Genomic DNA, 24,898 nt, shown 5'->3' on the forward strand with positions numbered 1-24,898 from the left:
CTTTACTCAGAGAGTGGTAGCTGTGTGGAATGAGCTTCCAGTGGAAGTGATGGAGGCAGGTTCGATTTTATAATTTGAAAATAAATTGGATAGGTATATGGATGGGAAAGGAATTGAGGGTTATGGTCTGAGTGCAGGTAGATGGGACTAGGGGAAAATAAGTGTTCGGCACGGACTTGTAGGGCCGAGATGGCCTGTTTCCGTGATGTAATTGTTATATGGTTATATGGTTATATGGTTAATTTGCGTCGGTAAGTTGTAAAATTGCCCCCAATGTTTAGGATAGTGCTAGTGTGCGGCTGATCGCTGGTCAGCGCGGACTCGGTGGACTGTTTCAGCATTGGATTTCTAAAGTCAAGAGTCTAAAGCTTTAGTCGTAAAGGTGGAAAGATTTACGGGAACCCAAGGGAAAGGTTTTCACAGAGAGGGTGGTGAGTTTCAACACCACCCTAAAGCACTATGCTCAAGTAACTACGACTATACCTTTGGCAACGGCACGAAGTTAGTGATTGTCGTTAAGTCAGTAATTGTAGGTGTATCGTTAAGTTTAATAGCAGTCAGACACCACAGGGTTTGATGGGTTGAGGATTTGAGGATTTGACACAATGAGTAAAATTATCTGAGGTATATTGAACAGGCAGAAAGCTGCTGTGGAAAGCTTTGTATCGGATGGTTCTAGTTTGGGAACAGCTCCATCCAAGACCGCTAGAAATCGCAGAGTTGTGGGTGCAGCCCAGACCATCACACAAACCAACCTCCCTTCCTTCGACTCCATCTTCACTTCACATGGCAAAATAGTTTTAGTTTTAATTTTAGTTTTTAACTTCAGTTTATTGTTTGCCAGGTGTGCCGAGGTAGTTTTTGTTGCGTTTTTGTTTGTGCTAACCAGTCTGCGGAGATACTATACATGATTACAATTGAGCCATACACAGTATACATATACAGCATAAAGTGAGTGACAAGCTAAACATCACGAACGTCCGCTTAAAGTTAGTGCGAGTGTTTCCAACGGGGTTGTTTGTAGTTTTCGATCACTCTCCAGTTGTTGATAGGATGGTGCAGCTGCCTGATAACAGTTGGGAAGAAACTGTCCCTGAATCTGGAGGTGTGCGTTTTCGCACTTCTGTACCTTTCTCCTGATGGAAGAAGGGAGAAGAGAGGGTGACTGGGGAGAGACTGTCTTGATTATGCTGGTGGCCTTCTCGAAGCAGCGTGAGGTATATGTGGAGTCAATGGAAGGGAGGTTTTTTGTGATAGGCTGGGCTGCATCCACAACTCTCAGCAATCCATTGTGGTCTTGGATGGGTCTGTTCCCAAACCAAGCTGCGATGCTTCCCGATAACATTATTTATATAGCTCGTCTGTAGAAGTTGGTGAGGATTGGTGAGGGCATGCCAAAACCCCATAAGCAAGTTGGGGTTTTCTCTGGGACATTAGATGTTAAGGAGAGACATGATAGAAATGCATAACATTAGGAGAGGCATAGATAGGGCAGACAGTCAGAAACGTTTTCCCTCTGGGTGAGAGGGAGGTTCTCAGAAGTGAGGAAGAAATTGATAGAGAGAGAGAGAGAGAGAGAGAGAGAGAGAGATATAGTTTAGCTTATGTTGCTCATAAATGTAAGGGGAACGTCTACAGTTAATGGCAAGCCTGAACAGCATCGATGTACAGAGGGATCTCGGAGTACAAGTTCACAGCTGCATGAAAGTGTCAATAAAAAAAGATAGAGCTTTATCAACATTTCTGGGGTCACGGACTGTGAGCAAGTCTGTCAAAGTATACAGTAGGATAGTGATGAGCTACAGAAATGGGCAGAGAAATGGTAGATGGAGATTAACCCATGCAATTTAATACTGAGACGTTGGGTGTTGCATTTTAGGTGCACTAACATTTGCAGAACCTCAGTTAATGGTAGGCTCTGGGCGTGTAGTAGAGCAGAAGGATCTAGAAGTACAAGTACATAGTTCATTGAAAGTAGCATCACAGGTAGATAGGGTGGTCAAAAAGGGTGTTGGCACACTGGCCTTCATCAGTCAGACTACCGAGTATAGAAGTCGGGAGGTCATAATGCAGTTGCATAAGACGTTGGTGACGAATTTGGCATCGTGTTATAGGAAAGATGGCAAGCTGTAAAGGGTGCAGAGAAGATTTACAAAGATGTTGCCAGGACTCGAGAGCCTGAGCTATAGGAAGCGGATGAGCAGGCTAGGACTCTATTTCTTGGAGAGCAAGAGGATTAGGGGTGATCTGATAGACGTGTACAAAATAATGATAATAATAGATCGGATAGACACACAGTCACTTGCCCAGAGTAGGGGAATCAACAAACAGAGGACACAGATTTATGGTGAGTGGGGAAGGATTTAAAAGAAAGCTGAGGGGTTACTTTTTTAATACAATGGTGAGTGTATGGAACAAGTTGCCCGAGAAGGTAGTTGAGACAAGTATTATCAGAATGATTAAGAATAATTTAGACAGGTACATGGATAGGACAGGTTTAGAGGGATATGGGCCAAACACAAGGAGGTGGGACTAATGTAGAAGGAACATATTCGCCGATGTGGGCAAGTTGTGCCAACGGGCCTGTTTTCAGGCTGTAAGAAACTATGACTCTAGGACTCTAGGTTGTGCGAGTTGTTGCTATTTGTGAGGGCAAATGTAAGGTGACATTCTGTAGTTAATGGAAGACCTTTAACAGCATTAATGTACAGAGGGATCTTGTAGTCCAAGTCCACAATTCCATGAAACCACTAACACAAGTTTAGTTTAGTTTAGATTTTTGTCAAGTTGAACGAGGTGCAGTGAGAAGCTTTGAGTTGCGTGTTAACCAGGGAAACAAAGGAAGACTATAGAAGATTGCAATTGAGTCTTCCACGGTTTACAGATACATGATAATGATGAGAGGGATAGACAGAGTTGACGTGGATACGCTTTTCCCACTGAGAGTAGGGAAGATTCAAATAAGGGGACATGACTTGAGAATTAAGGGACAGAAGTTTAGGGGCAACATGAGGGGGGACTTCTTTACTCAGAGAGTGGTGGCTGTGTGGAATGAGCTTCCAGTGAAGGTGGTGGAGGCAGGTTCGTTTTTATCATTTAGAAATAAATTGGATAGTTATATGGACGGGAAAGGAATGGAGGGTTATGGTCTGAGCGCAGGTATATGGGACTAGGGGAGAATACGTGTTCGGCACGGACTAGAAGGGTCGAGATGGCCTGTTTCCGTGCTGTAATTGTTATATGGTTATATGGTATGATAAAGGTAATAATGTTTATTGCAGTCGATTGAGTGGTATGATTGCCTTCGTCTGTCGGGGGCATTGTGTACAAGTGTCGAGAAGTCACAATGCAGTTTCATTAAAGTTTGGTCAGACCACATTTAGAGTATCGCGTGCAGTTCTGGTCGCCCTCGTTACAGGAACGACGTGGAGGCTTTGGAAAGGGTGCAGAGGAGGGTTTGGCAGGATTCAGCATGAATTAGAAGGCATCGGCTACAGGGTGAGTTTGGGCAGACTTGGATTGTTTTCTCTGGAATATTTTAAATTGAAGGGAGACCTAATTGAAGTAGGCAAAATGACAAGAGGCATAGATTGGGTAAGTAGTCCGAACCTTTTCCCGCCAGGGTAGCTATGACAAAGACACAGAACATAGTATATGAATAGGCCATTCGGCCTGCAATGTCTGTGTTAACATGATGTAAGGTTAAACTGATTTGCTCTGTCTGGACACGATCCATCTCTCTCCATTCCCTGCATATGAAACTAGGAGTTTCCATGCAGGAGGGCATTTTATAAGGGCAAGGGAATTTTACACTTACGCTATATCTGACTTTACTCAGATAGGTACAGACACAAAATAAAACAGTTCATAGATCAGTGGTGATTCTGCCGAACGTCGGATTAACAGCGATGTACATCAGAAAGCAGGGTGAGCAAGTCCAAACTGCTTCAACAAGCCAAAGCAACAGTAGGCTTTTAATACCTTCATGACACAATGGTTACATGTGGAGTTGAAACAAGCCTTAATTAATCAACGTCTAAGTAAACTTTCATCTTTGTCTTTCCCCAGAGTTAACTTTAATTAAACTAAAATTAGAGCACATGGTATTGGGGGTAGGGTGTTGACGTGCATAGAAAATTGGTAAGCAGATAGGAAACAAAGAGTAGGAGTGAACGGGCCCTTTTCAGAATGGCAGGCAGTTGCGAGTGTAGTGCCGCAAGGCTCGGTGTTGTTGCCGCAACTGTTTACCATATATGTTAGTGATGTGGAAGATGGAATTAGGAGAAACACTAGCAAGTTTGTGGATGGCACAAATCTGTGTGGCAGTGTGAACTGTGAAGAGGATGTTAATAGGTCGCAGGGTGACCTGGCCAGGTTGTGTGATTGGGCAGATGCGTGGCCGATGCAATATAATATAGAGACATGTGAGGTTATCCACTTTGGTGGCAAAAACAAGGGTGCAGTTTATAATCTCAATGGGGTTAGGTTAGGCAAGGGGAAGGTACAGCGAGACCTAGGTGTCCTTGTACACTGGTCACTGAAAGCTAACGTGCAGGTACAGCAGGCGGTGAAGAAAACTGATGGAATGTTGTCCTTCATAACAAGAGGATTTCACTATAGGAGTAGAGAGGTTCTGCAGTTGTATAGGGCTCTGGTAAGACCACATCTATTGCGTACAGTTTTGTTATCCTAATTTGAGGAAGGACAGCGTAGGCAGTGCAGCGTTGGTTCACAAGATTGATCCCTGGGATGGCGGGACTATCATATGACGCAAGATTGAAAAGACTGGCCTTGTATTCACTGGAGTTTCGAAGGATGAGGGGGTATCTTATAAAACCATTAAAATTATAAAAGGACTGGACAAGCCAAATGCAGGAATATTGGGCGAGTCCAGAACCAGGTGCCACAGTCTTAGAATAAATGGGAGACCATTTAAGACAGAGGTGAGAAAACAATGTTTTTACCCAGAGAGTTGTGAATTTGTGGAATTCCCTGCCACAGTGGGCAGAGGAGGCCAAATCACTGGATGGATTTAAGAGAGAGTTAGATAGACCTCTATGGGCTAGTGTAATTGAGGGTTATGGGGAGAAGGCAGGCACGGGTTATTGATTGGGGACGATCAGCCATGATCGCAGTGAATGGCGGTGCTGGCTCGAGGGCCAAATTGCCTCCTCCTGCACCTATGTTCTATGTTACTATGTTTCAATGTTTAATTTTGCATTTAATCTTGTTGTTTAGAAATATCCCTCCCATATATCTAATGTGTAGACACCATAAATGTCCAGGTACTACTTGACAAATGTAGTCCCATTGTAAAAGACGTGGGTTGTTAATCTTTGGGAGAATTGCCTGATAAACGCAGTGACAACGAGCAACTGTAATCTCAAGACTGCAACAGATGAGAACCTAGTCAGAACAGCGAATGAGTATCCACCCTCCAGTAGATCAGATCGTCTGCTTCTCGGTAGAATGTTTCAGCTTTAGCTATTTTAACTACATTCTATCTTGGCCATTTTCACATCATGTTCCGCAATATGTGAGCTTCAGGTTTAACTAAACGTTAACCTACTCATCTTCCTGATAATTCTCAGAATTCCCGACAACATTCCCTTTAAACTCACCCATACACGATTTCCCTTTATTCTCACCTAGACCAGAGAGCATAGCCTCAGAAAAAAAGGACATACATATAGAAAGGAAATGAGGAGGAATTATTTAGCCAAATGGTGGTGAATATCTGGAATTCATTGTCACAGATGGCAGTGGAGTTTGTGGCAATGGTTGGGGCATTGAGTATAGAATCATAGACACATATAAAATAGGTGCAGGAGTAGGCCACTCGGCCCTTTGCGCCTGCACCGCCATTCAATATGATCATGCTTGATCATCCAACTCAGTATCCTGTACCTGCCTTCTCTCCATACCCCCTGATACCTTTAGCCACAAGGGCCACATCTAACTCCCTCTTAAATATAGCCAATGAACTGGCCTCAACTACCTTCTGTGGCAGAGAGCTCCAGAGTTTCACCACTCTGTGTGAAAAAAAGGTTTTCCTCACCTCGGTCCTAAAGGATTTCCCCATAATCCTTAAACTGTGACCCCTAGTCCTAGACTTCCCCAACATCGCGAACAATCTTCCTGCATCTAGCCTGTCCAACCGCTTAAGAATTGTGTAAGTTTCTATAAGATCCCCCCTCAATCACCTAAATTTTTGCGAGTAATAATTATAATAATACATTTTATTTATGGGCGCCTTTCAAGAGTCTCAAGGACACCTTACAAGCGAGTGTAAGTGTCAGGAAGTCACGATACAGCTTTATCGCATTTGGAGTACTGCGTGCAGTTCTGTTCACCCCCATTACAGGCAGGATGTGGATATTTTGAAGAGAGGGAGTTTACTAGAATTATACCTGGATTACAGGGTATTAGCTACAGGAAGAGGTTGGAGAAGGCGCAGGGACGGTTTATCACAATGCTTCCTGGATTAGGGGCTTCGGCAATAAATGTCTTAATTTAATACCATTGTTGTTGAATCGTCTTGGCCCCTCAATCAAACTTCTTGTTGTAAGATGTCTGAAATAAGACATATACTATTTTAATATATGTATCAAACAGGGACTTGACCCGAAGAGACAGAGAAGAGAGAAATACAGGGGAGAGAGAGAGAGACGAGAGAGAGAGAGGAGAGAGAGAGAGAGAGAGGATAGAGAGAGAGAGAGATATGAGAGAGAGAGAGATAGAGCGAGAGAGAGAGGAGAGGAGAATCGAGAGAGAACCGAGAGAGCAGAGAGATCTCTCTGAGAGAGACCGATCTCGAACCCTCCCTTTCAGACTAGACCGCGACTGAGGAGACGCAGAGAGAGAGAGAGAGAGAAGCGCTCCCGAGAGATCGAGAGAGAGACTGAGAGAGGATCTCTGGAGACGAGACGAGAGAGAGAGAGAGAGAGACGAGACGAGATCGAGAGAGAGAGACAGAGAGAGCAGCAGACGAGAAGAGCGGAGCGACCGATGAGGAGTGAGATTGAAGAGAGAGATGAGGATGAGAGTAGAGAGAGAGAGAGAGAGAGGGAGAGAGAGAGAGATGAGAGAGATGAGAGAGAGTCGAGAGAGAGATGAGAGAGCGAGAGAGAGATGTGAAGAGAGAGAGCAGCAGAGAGAAACACCAACTTGCCTATGTCCACCCATGGGTGCCCCACTCTACACTAGTGCCACCTATCCCAGGAACGCACACCAAATACCCTATTCCTCATATGTGCATAAGCTATAGTAGACATATTTAGGCCATTCAGTCATGGCTGATCTACCATTGATTCGAACCTCATTCTCTTGCCTTCTCTCCTAAATGGGCTGTCGCACGACATAATCCGCGAGTTCTGGCGAGTTTGCCCTCGACTCACACTAGCAGCATCGTCGACACGACGTTCTAGGAGGTCTTCCCAAACCGCTGACCTAATCAAAAATCTGTCAGAAGAGTCAAGCGTGTGTTATTGTCATATGTCCCAGATAGGACAATGAAATACTTACTCGCTGCAGCACAACAGCAGTGTATTGACCTGAAACAAAAGAAGTGTCTTGACCTGAAACATCACCCATTCCTTCTCTCCAGCGATGCTGCCTGCCCCATCGGGTTACTCCAGAATGTGTGTCTTCCTTAAGAATCTATGAATCACTGCCTGTTAAATACCTATTGAGAACCTCCAATACCCTCTGTGGCAATGAAGTGCACATATGTTTCTCCCTCTTACTAAAGGAGTTCCTCCTCATCTCCCTTCTAAATGTACATCATTTTATTCTAAAGACGAGCCCTGTTGACTTAGACCCTCCAACTAGAGGAAACATCCACTCTACCCAGAAGGCGTAGGAAGATGTGCTACTTTCTCATACTCCAAACGTGACCTAACTTTGTTTTATTCTCTCTTATCTCTTCCCCCTACCACACCTCTCTCCCCCTCTCTTTCCCTCACTTGTCCTTTCTCCCTTTCAATCTCTCTCTTTCAGATCCAAAATTGAAGCTGCGATCTCCCGAAGTTACAATTCTCCAGCCGTCTGACCAGGAAATTAATAGCAAGGGCAAAGCCACGGTGGTTTGTCTCATCACTGATTTCTACCCGGACAACATCAAGATACATTGGTTTATTGATGACGTTAAACAATCCAATGATGGTCCTAACATCCAGATGGATCCCAGCTCCCAAAGCGATGACGGAGGGATCACCTTCAGTATCAGTAGTCGCATTAGATTGGACGCCCGAGATTGCGCAAAGGCCAAGCAAATCGTGTGTGAAGTAAACCACTACAAGAATGGATCTACATCACAAACTAAACGTGTCACCTACAACATCAAACACGGTGAGGTATCTAACCCCAATGTCTTGTACAACTGTAACATGACCTCCCAATTTCTTTACTCAGTTCTCTGACTGATGATGTGCCAATGTAGGTCGATGTACCAAAAGCATGCTTCACCACCCTATTTACCTGCAATGCCACTTTCAAGGAACAGAATGTTTCCGATAATATGGTGAACAAACTGAACACAGTACTACAAATGTGGCCCCACCAATATCCTATGAAACTGTAACATGGCAAAGCAGATTCAATTATCAATACTCTGACTGATGAAGGACATTGTGCCAAAAGCTTTCTTCACCCCCCCCCCCCATCCCCATCTTCCTTCGATGCCATTCTGGAAGATATTATTGGCAAAACAGGGTGACTAAAACTGAACACAATACTCCAAATGTGACCTCTGTACATCTGTAGCATAACCTCCCAAATTCTATTAACCATATAACCATATAACAATTACAGCACGGAAACAGGCCATCTCGCCCTACAAGTCCGTGCCGAACAACTTTTTACCCTTAGTCCCACCTGCCTGCACTCATACCATAACCCTCCACCACTTCCACTGGAAGCTCATTCCACACCGCTACCACTCTCTGAGTAAAGAAGTCCCCCCTCATGTTACCCCTAAACTTCTGTCCCTTAATTCTGAAGTCATGTCCTCTTGTTTGAATCTACCCTATTCTCAAAGGGAAAAGCTTGTCCACATCAACTCTGTCTATCCCTCTCATCATTTTAAAGACCTCTATCAAGTCCCCCCTTAACCTTCTGCGCTCCAGAGAATAAAGACCTAACTTATTCAACCTTTCTCTGTAACTTAGTTGTTGAAACCCAGGCAACATTCCAGTAAATCTTCTCTGTACTCTCTCTATTTTGTTGACATCCTTCCTATAATTGGGCGACCAAAATTGTACACCATACTCCAGATTTGGTCTCACCAATGCCTTGTACAATTTTAACATTACATCCCAGCTTCTATACTCAATGCTCTGATTTATAAAGGCTAGCATACCAAAAGCTTTCTTTACCACCCTATCTATACGAGATTCCACCTTCAAGGAACTATGCACGGTTATTCCCAGATCCTTCTGTTCAACTGTATTCTTCAATTACCTACCATTTACCATTTACCATGTACGTCCTATTTTGATTTGTCCTGCCAAGGTGTAGCACCTCACATTTATCAGCATTGAACTCCATCTGCCATCTTTCAGCCCATTCTTCCAAATGGCCTAAATCGCTCTGTAGACTTTGGAAATCCTCTTCAGTATCCACAACACCCCCTATATTGGTATCATCTGCATACTTACTAATCCAATTTACCACACCTTCATCCAGATCATTGATGCACATGACAAACAACAAAGGACCCAACACCGATCCTTGAGGCACCCCACTAGTCACCTGCCTCCAACCCGACAAACAACCATCCACCATTACCCTCTGGCTTCTCCCATTCAGCCACTGTTGAATCCATCTTGCTACTCCTGCATTTATACCCAACAGTTGAACCTTCTTAACCAACCTTCCATGAGGACTCTGGTCAAATGCCTTACTAAAGTCCATATAGTCTATTCCTATTTCTGTTTTTTTTTGATGTTCATCAGTCAGTGTATTGCGTATATTTCTGTTCCCATAACGGAGGTTAAATTTCAAACAATGCAAGCTGGGAAGCTGACTTACCTCATTTGCAAAACTATCCTCTGTGGAAGGTACACAAAATGCTGGAGAAACTCAGCTGGTGCAACAGCATCTATGGAGCGAAGGAAATAGGCAACGTTTCGGGCCGAAACCCTTCTTCAGACTGATATTCTTCTGTGGAATATTTGTTTCAGTATTAGCTTGTAAAACCACTACATCCAACCCTCTCTCTCTAGTGGAATTAAGACCATGATTTTATGGTCTGAAATAAGGTATAAAAGGTTTACGAGGAAGGTGATTTGGTCATGGTATATCTTTCCCTTACATTAGAAACATGTGCTCAATTTCCTGACCGATGGAGTTAAGCACACTGTTCGCCTTCTTTGCCAGTCTGTCTACTTGTGTTGCCGTTTTCAGGGAGCTATGTAATTAAACACAAAGATCCTGGAATTATCGAGTCGTAGAGTATATAACCCGATGCTTGAGGGCCTGTAGCACAATGCCGGGGCAGATGATGGAGGCAGCTACGACAGTGGCGTTTAAGTGGCTGTTAGACAGGCACAGGTATGTGCAGACATGCAAGGATACGGATCACATGCAGGCAGGTATGTGAAGAGGAATAAATAGTTCAGACCAAAGTTGGACCCTTGAAAACTGAAACAAGTGAATTTATTTTAAGGAACAAGGAAATAGCAGATGAATTGAACGGGTAGTTTGGATCCGTCTTCACGAAGGAAGGCATAAACAATTTCCCTGGTGTACTAGTGGCCAGAGGATCTAGGGTGGCATAAGAACTGAATTAAATTCACATTAGGCAAACAATGGTGTTGGCTAGACTAATGGAACTGAACGCTGGTAAATCCCCAGGGCGTAATGGTCTGCATCCCAGTGTACTTCTTGAATAATAATAATAATACATTTTATTTATGGGCGCCCTTCAAGAGTCTCAAGGACACCTTACAAAAATTGAGCATGTATAGGAAAAACATGTAAGGGGAATGAAATAAATAGTCGAGACATGACTAGTACACAAAGTAAAGACAGCATTCAATACAAAACACAGCATGAGGCAATTAACGCACAGATGAAAAGGGACGGGGACGTGGGGCTAAGGATAGGCAGAGGTGAAGAGATGGGTCTTGAGGCGGGACTGGAAGATGGGGAGGGACACGGAATTGCGGATCAGTTGGGGGAGGGAGTTCCAGAGCCTGGGAGCTGCCCTGGAGAAGGCTCTGTCCCCAAAACTGCGGAGGTTGGACTTGTGGATGGAGAGGAGACCGGCTGATGTGGATCTGAGGGACCGTGAGGGTTGGTAGGGGGAGAGGAGGTCAGTGAGATATGTGGGGGGCCAGATGGTGGAGGGCTTTGTAGGTGAGGACCAGGATTTTGTAGGTGATCCGGTGGGAGATGGGAAGCCAGTGAAGTTTTTTGAGGACTGGAGTGATGTGATGCCAGGATTTGGTGTGGGTGATGAGTCGGGCGGCTGCGTTCTGCACCAGTTGGAGTCGGTTGATGTAGGTGGAGCTGATGCCAATGAGAAGTGAGTTGCAATAGTCCAGTCGGGAGGAGATGAAGGCATGGATGAGTCTTTGAGCAGCAGGCGGTGTGAGAGAGGGTCTGAGTTTGGCGATGTTGCGGAGATGAAAGAAGGAGGTTTTAATGACATGGCGGATGTGAGGCTCAAGGGAGAGGGTGGAATCAAAGATCACGCCAAGATTGCGGGCCTGGGGAGATGGGGAGACAGTGGTGCCGTCGATGGTGAGAGTGGGGTTATTGATTTTGCTGAGTGTGGCTTTGGAGCCTATGAGGAGGAATTCTGTCTTATCGCTGTTGAGTTTGAGGAAATTAGGTTGCATCCAGGTTTTTATAGCTGACAAACAGGAGTTGATATGGGAGAGGGGGGGGTTGTGGGGGGATTTGGTGCCAAGGTAAATCTGGGTGTCATCAGCGTAACAGTGGAAGTCCAGATTGAAGTGGCGGAGTATCTGACCAAGGGGAGGATGTAGATGATGAAGAGGAGGGGGCCGAGTACGGAGCCTTGGGGAACGCCTTGAGTGACTGCGGCTGTAGCAGAGGTGTGGTTGTGGAGAGAGATGAAGTGGGATCTGTTGGAAAGGTAGGAGCGGAGCCAGCTGAGTGCAGAGCCTTCAATGCCGAGGTCCTTGAGTCTGGTGAGCAGGATGTTATGGTTCACTGTATCGAAGGCTGCGCTCAGGTCGAGGAGGATGATGATGTTGAGGGAACCAGTGTCAGCAGAGGTGAGGAGATCGTTGAGGACTTTGAGGAGAGCAGTTTCTGTGCTATGGAGGGGGCGAATGCCAGATTGGAGGGGTTCAAGTAGGTTATACGCAAGGAGGTGGGAATGAAGTTGCGACGCAGCGATACGCTCCAGGGTTTTTGAAAGGAAGGGGAGGTTTGAGATTGGGCGGTAGTTAATGAGAGAGGAGGGATCAAGACCAGGTTTCTTTAAGATTGGTGTAACGGCAGCTGTTTTGAAAGCGGAGGGGACAATTCCTTGGGACAATGAGGAGTTGAAAAGATTAGTGAGGTAGGGGCAGAGAACGGGGAGGCAGGACTTCAACAGGGGAGTGGGGAGAGTGTCGAGGGAGCAGGTGGTGGGTTTGGAAGAGCTGATGAGTTTGGAGATTTCAATAGGGGTGACCAGGTCAAACTGAAGTGGCTCTAGAAGTCGTGGACACATTGTTGATCATTTTCCAATGTTCTATATATTCAGAATAAGTTCCTGTTGATTGGAGGGTAGCTAATGTTATCCCATTATTTAAGAAAGGTGGGAGAGAGAAAACAGTGAATTATAGACCAGTTAGCCTGACATCTGTGGTGGGGAAGATGCTGGAGTCACCATAACAGATGAAATAGCAGCACGTTTAGATAGCGGTAACAGGATCGGTCTGAGTCAGCATGGATTTATGAAGTGGAAATCATCTTGACTAATCTTATGGAATTTCTTGAGGATGTAACTTCGAAAATGGACAAGGGAGAGCCAGTGGATGTCGTGTACGTGGACCTTCAGCAAGCATTTGATAAGTTCCCACATAAAGATTAGTGAGCAAAATTAGAGGAACATTTATTGAAGGTAGGGTACTGACAGGGATAGGAAATTGGTTGGCAGACAGCAGACAAAGTGCAGGGATTAACGGGTCCCTTTCAGAATGGCAGGCAGTGACATGTGGGGTACTGCAAGGCTCGGTGCTGGGAGTCTATATATTTACAACATACTTCAATAATTTAGATGAAGGGATTCAAAGTAACATTAGCAAATTTGCAGATGACACAAAGCTGGGTGGCAGTGTGAATGGATGCATGGCAGATGCAGCTTAATGTGGATAAATGTGAGGTTATCCGCTTTGGTGACAAAAACAGAAAGGCTGATTATTATCTGAATGGTGTCGTTGGGAAAAAGGAAATATACAAAGATATCTGGGGGTCCCTGTTCATCAATCACTGAAGGTAAGCATGCAGGTACAGCAGGCAGTGAAGAAAGAGTAAGAAAGAATAAGGGGTAGTAGGCCAGTTCGAACAGAGATGAGGAAAACGTTTTTCACACAGAGAGTTGTGAATGTGTGGAATTCTCGACCTCAGAACGCATTGGATTCACTGAACTAAAAAGAGAGTTAGATAGAGCTTCTTCAAGCTAGATATGGTGGTCTGTTGCTCGTCAGTGGGGTCATGGTCCAAGGGTAAGTAGGAGGAGGTGTCCGAGAGTTGGGGCGTGGCCTCATCTTTGTAGAAATCTACGCGCCAGACTACCACGGCACCTCCGGCTGGTCGGCTGGTTTGATAACCCAATCTGGGTTTTTGCGGAGTGATTCAATGGCAGTGCGTTCAGAGGGGGGGGGGAGATTGGAGTGAGACATGGGAGTGGAGAAGTTGAGGCGGTTGACGTCGCGGCGGCAGTTCTGGATAAAGTGTTCCAGAGCCGGGACGTTACGAGGGGGTTCCACGAGGAGGGGGTGCGTTGGAGACGGGGCTAGATATGGTGACCTGGTGCTCGTCAGTGGGGTCATGGTCCAAGGGTAAGTAGGAGGAGGTGGCCGAGAGTTGGCGCGTGGCCTCAGCTTTGTTGAGATCGACGCGCCAGACTACCTCGGCACCTCCCTTGTCGGCTGCTAGATATGGTGGCCTGGTGCTCGTCATAGAGCTCTTAGGGCTAGCGGAATCAAGGGGTATGGGGAGAATGCAGGAACTGGGTACTGATTGTGGATGATCAGCCATGATCTCATTGCATGGCGCTGTTGCCTCGAAGGGCCAAATGGCCTGCTCCTGCACCTATTGTCTTTGTATCTATGTAACTAAAAGTGGTATATGAGAAAGATCCCGCGGATGAGTGGGTTAACGTACGATGAGCAGTTGACAGATTCTGGACCTGTTCTCGCTGGAGTTTAGATGGATGTGGGGTTACCTGGAAAGGGTGGATTTGGAGTGGTTGCTTCCATTAGTGGGAGAGTTGATGACCAGAGGCCAGAGCCTCATAATAAAAGGACGTAACTTTAGAAAGGAGATGATGAGGAATTTATGTGGACAAAGGGTGGTGAATCTGTGCAATTCATTGCCACACAAGGCTGTGATGAGCAAACAAATAGATATTTTAAATGCAAAGATTCGTAGATTCTTGCTTAGTAAGGGTGTCAGGGGTTATGGGGAGAAGGGAGGAGAATGGGGTCAAAAGGGAAAAATAGATCAGCCATGATTGAATGGCAGAGTAGACTTGATGGGCAGAATGGCCTAATGCTGCTCCTATAACTTATGAACATGAATTTATGGAATATCATTGAAATTTACTGAAAGTTAGATAGTGTCATAGTGGAAATAGGCCCTACACTCCAACCATAACACATCAGCCAACATGTCCAAACTACACTAGTCCCACCTGCGTATATTCGGCCCATATCCCTCTAAGTCTATCCTATATATGTACCTGTCTAAATGTCTCTTCAACTTTGCAATAGTATATACCTCAACTACCTTTTGTGATAGCTCCATCCATACATCCACCATCCTCTGTATGAAAAAAATACCCCTCAGGTTACTATTACTTATTTCCTCCTTCACCTTAAACTTATGTCCTCTGTTTCTCGATTCCCCTACCATGGGCAAAGGACTCCAGACATCTACCTGATCTATGCCTCGCATGATGTTCTATTCTTATGATCCATATGAAGATTTTGCCAGTACTCGAAGGCCTGAGATGTAGGGCGAGTGTGTGTTGGCTAGGACTTTATTCTTTGGAATGCAGGAGGATGAAAGGTGATCGTATAGAGGTGTGCACGGCCATGAGAGGATTAGATCAGGTGAATGCCCTGACTATTTTACCCAGAGTAGGGGAATGGCGAACCAGAGGACATACTATGGGTTTATGGTGAAAGGAAGGAAAGATTTAATAGGAACCTGAGCATGTTTTTTACACAGAGGGATATGAAACGAGCTGCCAGAGAAGGTAGATGAGGCAAGTATTATCATAATATCTTAGAGACATTAGACACGTCCATGGATAGGAAAGACTTACAAGGATATGGGCAAACTCTAGGCAGGTGGGACTAGTATAGATGGGGCACGTTGGTCGGCGTGGCCAAGTTGCTCCAAAGGGCCTGATTCCACGATATGTGACTATATTACACTATAACTGCAGATGATGAGTAACATACAAAACAAAACATACGTAGTTTATGAGAATGATCCAGGGAATGATTGGGTTAACGTATGACGAGTGTTTGACAGCATTGGGCCTTTACTCGCTGGATGAGGGTAGACCTCATTGAAACTTAGTTGTAGTTTAGAGATACAGCGTGGAGACAGGCCCTTTGGCACATCGAGTCCACGCTGATCAACAATCACCCATATGCTAGTTTAGTTTAGTTTAGTGATACAGCATGAAAACAAGCTCCTTCGGCCCATCGATTCCACGCCGACCAACGATCACCTGTACATTAGCTTAGTTTAGTTTAGTTTAGTGATATAGCGGGGAAACAGCCCCTGTGGCCCACTGAGTCCACGCCAACCAACAGTCGCAAGTCCTATCCTACTCTAGGGACAATTGTTTAGGATCCAATTACCCTACACACCCGCACATCTTTGGAATGTGGGATGAAACGGGAGCACCGGCGTCACAGGGAGAACTTGCAAACTACGTACAGACATCACCCATTGGCAAATCGAAGCCGGGCCTCTGACGCTGCAAGGCAGCAGGTCTACCGCTGCGCCACTGTGCCACCCTGTGCAGACTGGTGGGAGTGTGATCGTTGTGATGGATCGGGCTACATCCATAACATTGTAATTTTTATGCATTAAATATGTAAATAATCTGCTACTGACCAATTTGTTTCATATTTCTTCTTACAGAGACGTGTGGCTTAAATAAAGGTGAGTGGCTTTACTTAAATAAGGATTCCGTTATTATTTCAAGACTGTTTACACTTTGTGTGTCAGTGTTTAAACATGAATATCACAGAGGCATACAGTGCAAAAGGCACTTCGGCCTAACTTGCCCACACCAACCAACATGACCCATGTATACTACGCCCACCCCCTCCCCACGTTTGGCCCATATCCTTCGAAACAATTCCTATCTATGCACCTGTCTAACTGTTTCCTAAACGTTGTGTAAGTACCTGCCTCAACTACCTCCCCTGGCAGATCTTTCCAGATATGCACCATCCCACGTGTGGAAAGTTACCCCCCAGATCCCTATTAAATCTTTCCCCCTACCTCATCTTAAACCGACGTCCTCTGGTTCTCGATCCCCCTGCGCTTTTACCCGATCTATTCCTCTCGCGATTGTGTACATCTCTATAAGATTACCCTTCAACCTCCTGCACTCCAAGGAATAAAATCAGGCTTCCAGTCCTGCTAACATCCTTGTAAATCTTTGCTGCATACTTTCCGGCTTAACAACATCTTTACCATAGATAGGCTGACCAAAACTGGAATCAATACTCAAAATGTGGCCTTCCCTATCTATGTCTTGTATATCTGCTTTATAACCTATGTCCTTTGGTTCTTGATCACCCGATGTATTCCCCTCGTGTGTAAGAACGAAATGCAGATGCTAGTTTAAACCAAAGATAGACAAAACAATCCGAAGTAACTCAGCGGGTCAGGCAGCATCTCTGGAGAAAAGGAATAGGTGACGTTTCTCAACAGGAAATATCACGCATTCCTTCGCTCCAGAGATGCTGCTTGTCCCGCTGAGTTACTCCACATTTTTGTGTCTCTCTTCTATTCCCCTCATGAATTTATATACCTCTACGAGATCATCCTCTTCCTCCTGCGCTCCTCGTAAATCTTCTCTGCAACATTTCTAGTTGAGTATATAGAGACCAAAGCTGAACACAATGCTGCAAAGGTGGCCTCACCAACATCTTATACAAATAACCATATAACCATATAACAATTACAGCAGGGAAACAGGCCATCTCGGCCCTTCTAGTCCGTGCGGAACACATATTCTCCCCTAGTCCCATCTACCTGCACTCAGACCATAACCCTCCATTCCTTTCCCGTCCATATAACTATCCAATTTATTTTTAAATGATAAAATCGAACCTGCCTCCACCACCTTCACTGGAAGGTCATTCCACACAGCTACCACTCTCTGAGTAAAGAAGTCCCCTCTCATGTTACCCCCTAAACTTCTGTCCCTTAATTCTGAAGTCATGCCCTCTTGTTAGAATCTTCCCTACTCTCAGTGGGAAAAGCTTATCCACGTCAACTCTGTCTATCCCTCTCATCATTTAAAGACCTCTATCAAGTTCCCCCTTAACATTCTACGCTCCAAAGAATAAAGACCTAACTTGTTCATAAAGACCTAACTAGTTCATAAAGAAATGTAACATGCCCTCTCAACTTCCATATTCAATACTTTGACGGATTAAGTCCAATATGCCAAAAGCTTTCTTGACATCTCTATCTACATGTGATTCTACTTTCAAGGAACAACATGTTTCCTATAACAGGATGACCAAAACTGAACATGATACTACAAATCTGTCCTCACCAATGTCTTGTACAACTGAAACATAATCTTCCAATGTATATACTAATTTCTAATTTGGTCTTCAATGACAAATAAACGGTATTGTATTATTATTGTATTGTATCATCAGTCAGGGTATTGAGTATATCTCTGTTTTCTTAACAGAGCTAAAATTGAGGCAAAGGAAGCTGGGAAACTGATTTAGTAATAGGATTAGTATAATTGACTTTTAGTTAATGTACAGGTCCACCGCCGATTTTCCGGTGCCCTTTCTGGATTATCCGTTTTGCCAGACCAGCCGAGATCACGAACTCCGAGAGGAGGACAACGGTACTGGCACAGTTCGCCTAGGCCGCTAGGGGCCGGGATACGGGCCCCGCAAAGTTACTCTCACAATTCTGCTATGGCAATGGTCCTGCTGTTCCCGGCCAGGCCAAAGATCCAGAACCCTGGCCGCAGGAGGCAAATTCAACAGGCCTATCAGCCATTAATGTCCCACTGAGATCGAGATGAGCTACTTAGCAGGCGTAGATGCCACATTTTCGAGGGGGACTTCCGGGGACAGATTTCAAGTGTCCTCTCGTACATTATCTGGATTAAAAGACGTACCGGAGAACTAGTTGCTGGAAAATTGGGAATAGGAACGGTTCCGTCCAAGCGCGCAGGGAATTGCAGATGAATGCGGATGGAACACAGACCATCACATAAACCAACTTCCCTTCCATTGATTTAATTTATACCTCACAACGGCTCAGCAAGGCCACCACCATAATCAAGGACGAGTTGCACCCTGGCCACTCCCTCTTTCCCACTCCCATCAGGCAAAATGTAGAGAAGTGTGAAAACGCACACCTCCAGTGTTAGGGACAGTTTCTTCCGCGCTGTTATTAGGCAACTGAACCATCCTACCACAAATCCTGAACTACATCTACCTCATTGGATAACCTTTCCTGGACTTTATCTTGAACGAAATTATATTCACATTATTCCCATTATCATGTATCTGTACACTATGGATAGCTTGGTTGCAATCTTATATTGTCTTCCTGCTGACCGGTTAGCACGCAACACAAGTGTTTGACTGTACCTCGGTACACGTGACAATAAGCTAAACTAAGCTTAAAGAAAATTGGTGGTGGAACTGTATTTGCCGCTTTCAGGGAGTTCGGACTCGGACACCAAGATCCCTCCATACATCAATGCTGTTAAGGGTTGACAGTCAATGTAGTCTTTCACCTTTCATTCGACCTCCCAAAGTTTAACACCTTACACTTGCTCGGATTAAACTCCATTACCTATTCTCCGCCCGTTTTTGTAGCTGATCTATATTCCGCTGTATACATTGACAGCTTTCTTCCCAGTCCGCAACGCCAGCGATTGTTAATTCATTATTATCTGTTGAGTTAATGTGCCTATCCTACTTTAGCAAGTAAGAATGTTATTGTTTAAACTTAATTCATAACTAAAGATGTTCATACCAAATCGTTATGTTCCCTTAATAGAGGCCAAAACACAGGCAATGGAAGCTGGGAAACTGACTTATCTGATCCTGATTTGCAAGAGCATTCTCTATGGAATAATTGCTTCTGTGCTAGCTTGCAAAGGCAAGGTAAGTAATTCTGGGGGAAAAATATTCAGATATATATTGTTGAGTATAGAAGTTGGGAAGCTATGTTAAATTTCTATAATGTGTTGGGGAGGCCATAGTTCAGTATTGTGCTCAGTTTTCATCACCATGTTATAGGAAAGATGATGTCAAGCTTGAAAGAGAAGATTTAGTAGGATGTTGCAACTAATCTATCCAACTAATCTATAGGGAGAGGTTATGCAGGCTAGGACTTTATTCCATGAAACGCAGGAGGATGAGGGGTGAACTAATAAAAGGATACACAATCTTGAGCGGAATATACCAGGCAGGCGCACAGAGTCATTTGCCCAGAGTAGCGGAATCAAGAACCAGAGAACATAGGTTTGAGGTGAGAAGGGAATGGATTTAATGGGAACGTAAGTGGTAACGTTTTGATACAAAGGGTGGTGGGTGCATGGAATGAGCTGCCAGAGGAGGTAGTTCAGGCATGTACTATCACAATGTTTAATAAACATTTAGACAGGATTACTGAAGTTTAGAGGGATGTGGACCAAACGCCGCCAAACGAAGGGCCTGTTTCCACGCTGACTTTGACTCCATATCCACCTGCCTGTCACAGTGGGATGGGATCTATTTTTCATTGAGGTGGGAATCATAGAGTTGTAGAGGCGGACAACACGGAAACTGATCTTTCGACTCAACATGCCCATGATGCCAAAGATGCCACATCTACACTAGTCTCACCGGACTGTATTTGGGCCATAACCATCTAAACATATCCTATCCATGTACCTGTCCAAATAACATTGTGACAGTGCCTGCCTCAACTATCTCCTCTGGCAGCTCATTCCATATACCCACCACACTATGTTTGAAACAAGTGGTGCCTCGGTTCTTATTAAAACTCCCCCCCCCCCCCACCTTAAACTATGTCCTTTGGTTCTCAATTCCCCTAACCTGGGGGAATGTGCGTTCACCATGTCTGTGCATTCACCCTATCTATTCCCGTCATGATGTTATCCACCTCTATAAGATCACCTCTCATCCTCCTGCAGGCCAATGAATAAAGACCTAGCCTGCCTAACCTCTCACTGTGCTTTGAGTCTTGGCAACATCGTGGTAAATCCTGTCTGCACTCTTTCCCATGTTAAACAAAGGGACACAAATTGCTGGAGTAATTTAGCAGTTTAGGCAGCATCTCTGGATTACATGGATAGGTGAGAAGGGTCTCGGCCCGAAACGTCACGTATCCATAATCTCCAGGAACAGATACATGGGCAGGGATGTTTTAGAGGGATATTTAGTTTTAAATAAGTTATTATTGTCACGTGTACCGAGGTACTATCAAATGTTTTTGTTGCGTGCTAACCAGTCAGCGGAAGGACTATACATGACTACAATTCAGCCATCCACAGGGTAAAGATAAAGGATTAAGGGAATAAGGTTTAGTGCAAAGATATAACATTGAACTGACTGACTTCATCCACTTCACCACCAACTTCCATCCGGCACTCCAATACACCTGGACCATTTCCGACACTTCCCTACCATTCCTTGACCTCACCATCTCCATCGCAGGGGACAGATTTCTGACCGACATACACTACAAACCTACTGACACATATGGCTATCAGGACTACACGTCTTCCCACCCTGCCCCCTGTAAAGACTCCATCCCCTGCTCCCAATTCCTCCGCCTACGCCGCATCTGTTCCCAGGGTGAGACATTCCATACCAGGGCATCGGAAATGTCCTCGTTCTTCAGGGAATGGGGATTCCCCTCCGCCACCATAGATGAGGCTCGCACCAGGGTCTCATTCATTCCCCGCAACATTTCTTTCTCTCCCCATCCCCGCACTCACAACAAGGGCAGAGTCCCCCTGGTCCTCACCTTTCACCCCACCAGCCGGCAAATACAACACATAATCCTCCGCCATTTCCGCCACCTCCAACGTGACCCCAACACTCGCCACAACTTACCATCTCCCCCCATGTCTGCCTTCCGCAAAGGCCGCTCCCCCCGCAACTCCCTTGTCAATTATTCCCTTCCCTCCCGTACCACCCCCTCCCCGGGCACTTTCCGTTGCAACCGCAAGAAATGCAACACCTGTCCCTTCACCCTCCCCCCTCGACTCCATTCAAGGACCCAAGCAGTCGTTCCAGGTGCGACAAAGGTTCACCTGTATCTCCTCCAACCTCATCTACTGCATCCGCTGCTCTAGATGTCATCTGATTTACATCGGAGAGACTACGCGGTGGTTAGGCGAACGTTCCGCCGAACACCTCCGCTCAGTCCGCAATAACCTACCTGAACTCCCGGTGGCTCAGCACTTCAACTCCCCCTCACATTCCCAATCCGACCTCGCTGTCCTGGGTCTCCTCCATTGCCAGAGTGAGCAACACCGGAAATTGGAGGAACAGCACCTCATATTCCGCCTGGGTAGTGCGCCCTGATGGCATGAACGTTGAATTATCCCAATTTTGCTAGCCCTTGCTGTCTCCTCCCCTTCCTTAACATTCGAGCTGTCTCCTCCCATCCCCCCTCCCTCGGGCTCCTCCTCCACCCTTTTTCCTTTCTTGTCCCCCCCCACCCCCCCCCCCCCCCCCCCCCATCAGTCTGAAGAAGGGTTTCGGCCAGAAACGTCGCCTATTTCCTTCGCTACATATATGCTGCTGCACCTGCTGAGTTTCTCCAGCAATTTTGTGTACCTTTATGCCCAAACCATGTTGTGATGCATCCCGATATAATGATTTCTACGGCACATTCATAGACGTTGGTGAGGGTTGTTGGGGACATGCCAAATATTCTAAGCATTCAGAGGAAGTAGAGGCGTTGATGTGCATACCTGCCATGTGATCGAAACAGGGGCAGGTGGGACTACATTATCTGGGACAACTTGGTCCGTACTGTATGGTCTCTGCCCTTCTAGGCTGCTTTCTCTCTGCTTCTCTTTCTGTCTTTCCCTCATTTTCTCCACTTCCCTTGCTTTCTTTCTTCCCGTTCTCTTCGAGTCGGGACCCCGCTGCATACCCCAATATTGATATGGCATATTTATTATTTCAGACATCTTCCAACAAGAGGTTTGATTGAGGGAGCAAGGAGATTCAACAACAATGGTACAAAAGTAAGACATGTATAACATCCTGTATAAAATTACAGGGTAATTACAGAAACATTGAACAGTACAGCACGGAAACGGGTCATTCTGCCCACAATGGCCATGCCGAACACGGCACCAAGTTCATCTCTGCCTGCATGTCATCCATATCCCTCCATTCACTGGACGTCTATGTGCCTATCTGATAGCTTCTTGACACCACTATTGTATCTGTCTCCACCACCACCCCCGGCAGCGCTTTCCAGGCACCCACCACCCTTTGTGTAAAAAACAAGCTTGCCGCGCACATCTCCTTTAAATGTTGCCCATCTCACTTTAAAGCTATGCCCACTGGGGAAGGCGGAGGGGAGTTGTGACTGTCTACCCTAACACTGCCTCTCATGATTTTATAAAATTCTATCAATGTTCATGAAGTGTTCCACAGAAAACAATCCAAGTCTGTCCAACCTCTCCCTGTAGATGAAATCGTCTAATCCAGGAAGCATTCTGGGAAACCTCCCCTGCACACTCTCCAAAGGCCTCCACGTCTTTCCTCTAATGGGGGCAATTAGAACTGTACATAACACCTCAAATGCAGCCTGGCCAACGTTTTATAAAGCTGCGTCGTGGCTTCCTCACTTAGACTCAATGCCCAACTGATGAAGGCCCTCTTTATTACTCGATCTACTTGCATTGCCACTTTCAGTTAATGCTGTTGAGGCTTGCCATTAACTACATATTTTCCCCTTACATTCGACCTCCCAAAGTGCAACTTATATTTCCTAAATGTACACTCTATTTGCCATTTATTCAGCCATTTCTGTTGCTGTGTACAGAATGCACAGCTGGCAGAGTTGCTGCCTCGCAGCGGCAAAGACCCGGGTTCATTCCTGACCCCGGGTGCTGTCGGTGTGTAGTTTACATGTTCTCCCCGTGACTGCGTAAGTTTCCTCCGAATGCTCCGATTTCCTCCCACAACATGATTTTCTGATCTCTCACTATATGAATGTTTCATGATTTTCTCCATGTACAGTTCTGTGCTTTCATGCTCTTGTGACTTTTTTACATTATAATTCCACGAATTATATCAACGATTCCATGATTTCATAACATCAGGGTTGTATGATTAATATTTTGTCATTTTGAACTGCGATTACAATGTTTTATCATGTTATAACTTCATCATTTCTGTAACATGATGATTCCACAATATCTCCAATTTCAGAATTTCATGGTTCCATTATTTTTATGATTATGTGGTTTTATCATTTCATGATTCCATTTTACATTTATTTTCTGAATTCTTGATATCTTTGATATTCATGATATCTTTCATTTCAAGATTGTATATCTTCATTGTTCCATGATATTCCTGATTTCAATATTGTATAATGTTATGACTCCATGTCTCTAATTTCAGCATTATATGACTTTGTTTCTAGTATTTTGTGACTTTATTATATTGTAGTCACGATTTCAAGGTTGTATAACCATGATTTCCACTGATTTCCACCATGATAACCAGTGGTGAATCTGTGGAATTCTCTGCCACAGAAGGTAGTTGATGCCAGTTCATTGTCTATATTTAAGAGGGAGTTAGATGTGGCCCTTGTGGCTAAAGGAATCAGGGGGTATGGATGATGACAGAATACTGAGTTGGATGATCAGCCATGATCATATTTAATGACATTGCAGGTTCGAAGGGCCCTATGGCCTACTCCTGCACCTATTTTCTATGTTTCTATGTTTCTATGTTTCTATGATTTCACGATATCCCTGATTTTAGAATTTCGTGATTCCACAATATTGATTTCAATATTGATCTCTGATTTTAATATTGTATAATATCATGATTCCATTTTAACCCTGATTTCAAGATTGTATAATGTTGTGATTCCATGATATCATTGATTTCAGCGTTGTATAACTATATGATTCCATGATATTTCTGATTTCAGGAATGCATATCCACGATCTTGTGGTTTCAAGATTCTATGATCCCACCTTTCCTCGGAATTGCAATCGTTGTGGAATATTAATTGGCTTTGCCGCATTAGTTAAGTATGTTTGCTCATGACCCCGTTACAACTTTGACTCTGGAATCATATTGCTTGTAAATTATGTGGATTTTCCAAATCCAACTAAAGTCTTTGCACAGCACTCTGAAGTCGCCAGAGAATTTGCCATTTGGCTCTTTTTTCTGTACATGGTCATTTCTTAAGCAATAAAGAGAGA

General features: G+C 44.8%; 1 gene segment (V, D, J or C); it reads left to right on the forward strand.

Annotated features, from left to right (window-relative positions):
• The first annotated feature begins 3,908 nt into the window (after positions 1-3,908).
• LOC116966384 lies at positions 3,909-24,898 on the forward strand. The segment is given in 6 exon segments: positions 3,909-3,927; positions 7,999-8,349; positions 16,345-16,365; positions 19,480-19,586; positions 22,630-22,690; positions 24,622-24,898. Coding segments are annotated over 5 exon segments (525 nt in total).

The sequence above is a fragment of the Amblyraja radiata genome, chromosome 37 (assembly GCF_010909765.2).
Source record: "Amblyraja radiata isolate CabotCenter1 chromosome 37, sAmbRad1.1.pri, whole genome shotgun sequence".
Taxonomy (NCBI): Eukaryota; Metazoa; Chordata; class Chondrichthyes; order Rajiformes; family Rajidae; genus Amblyraja; species Amblyraja radiata.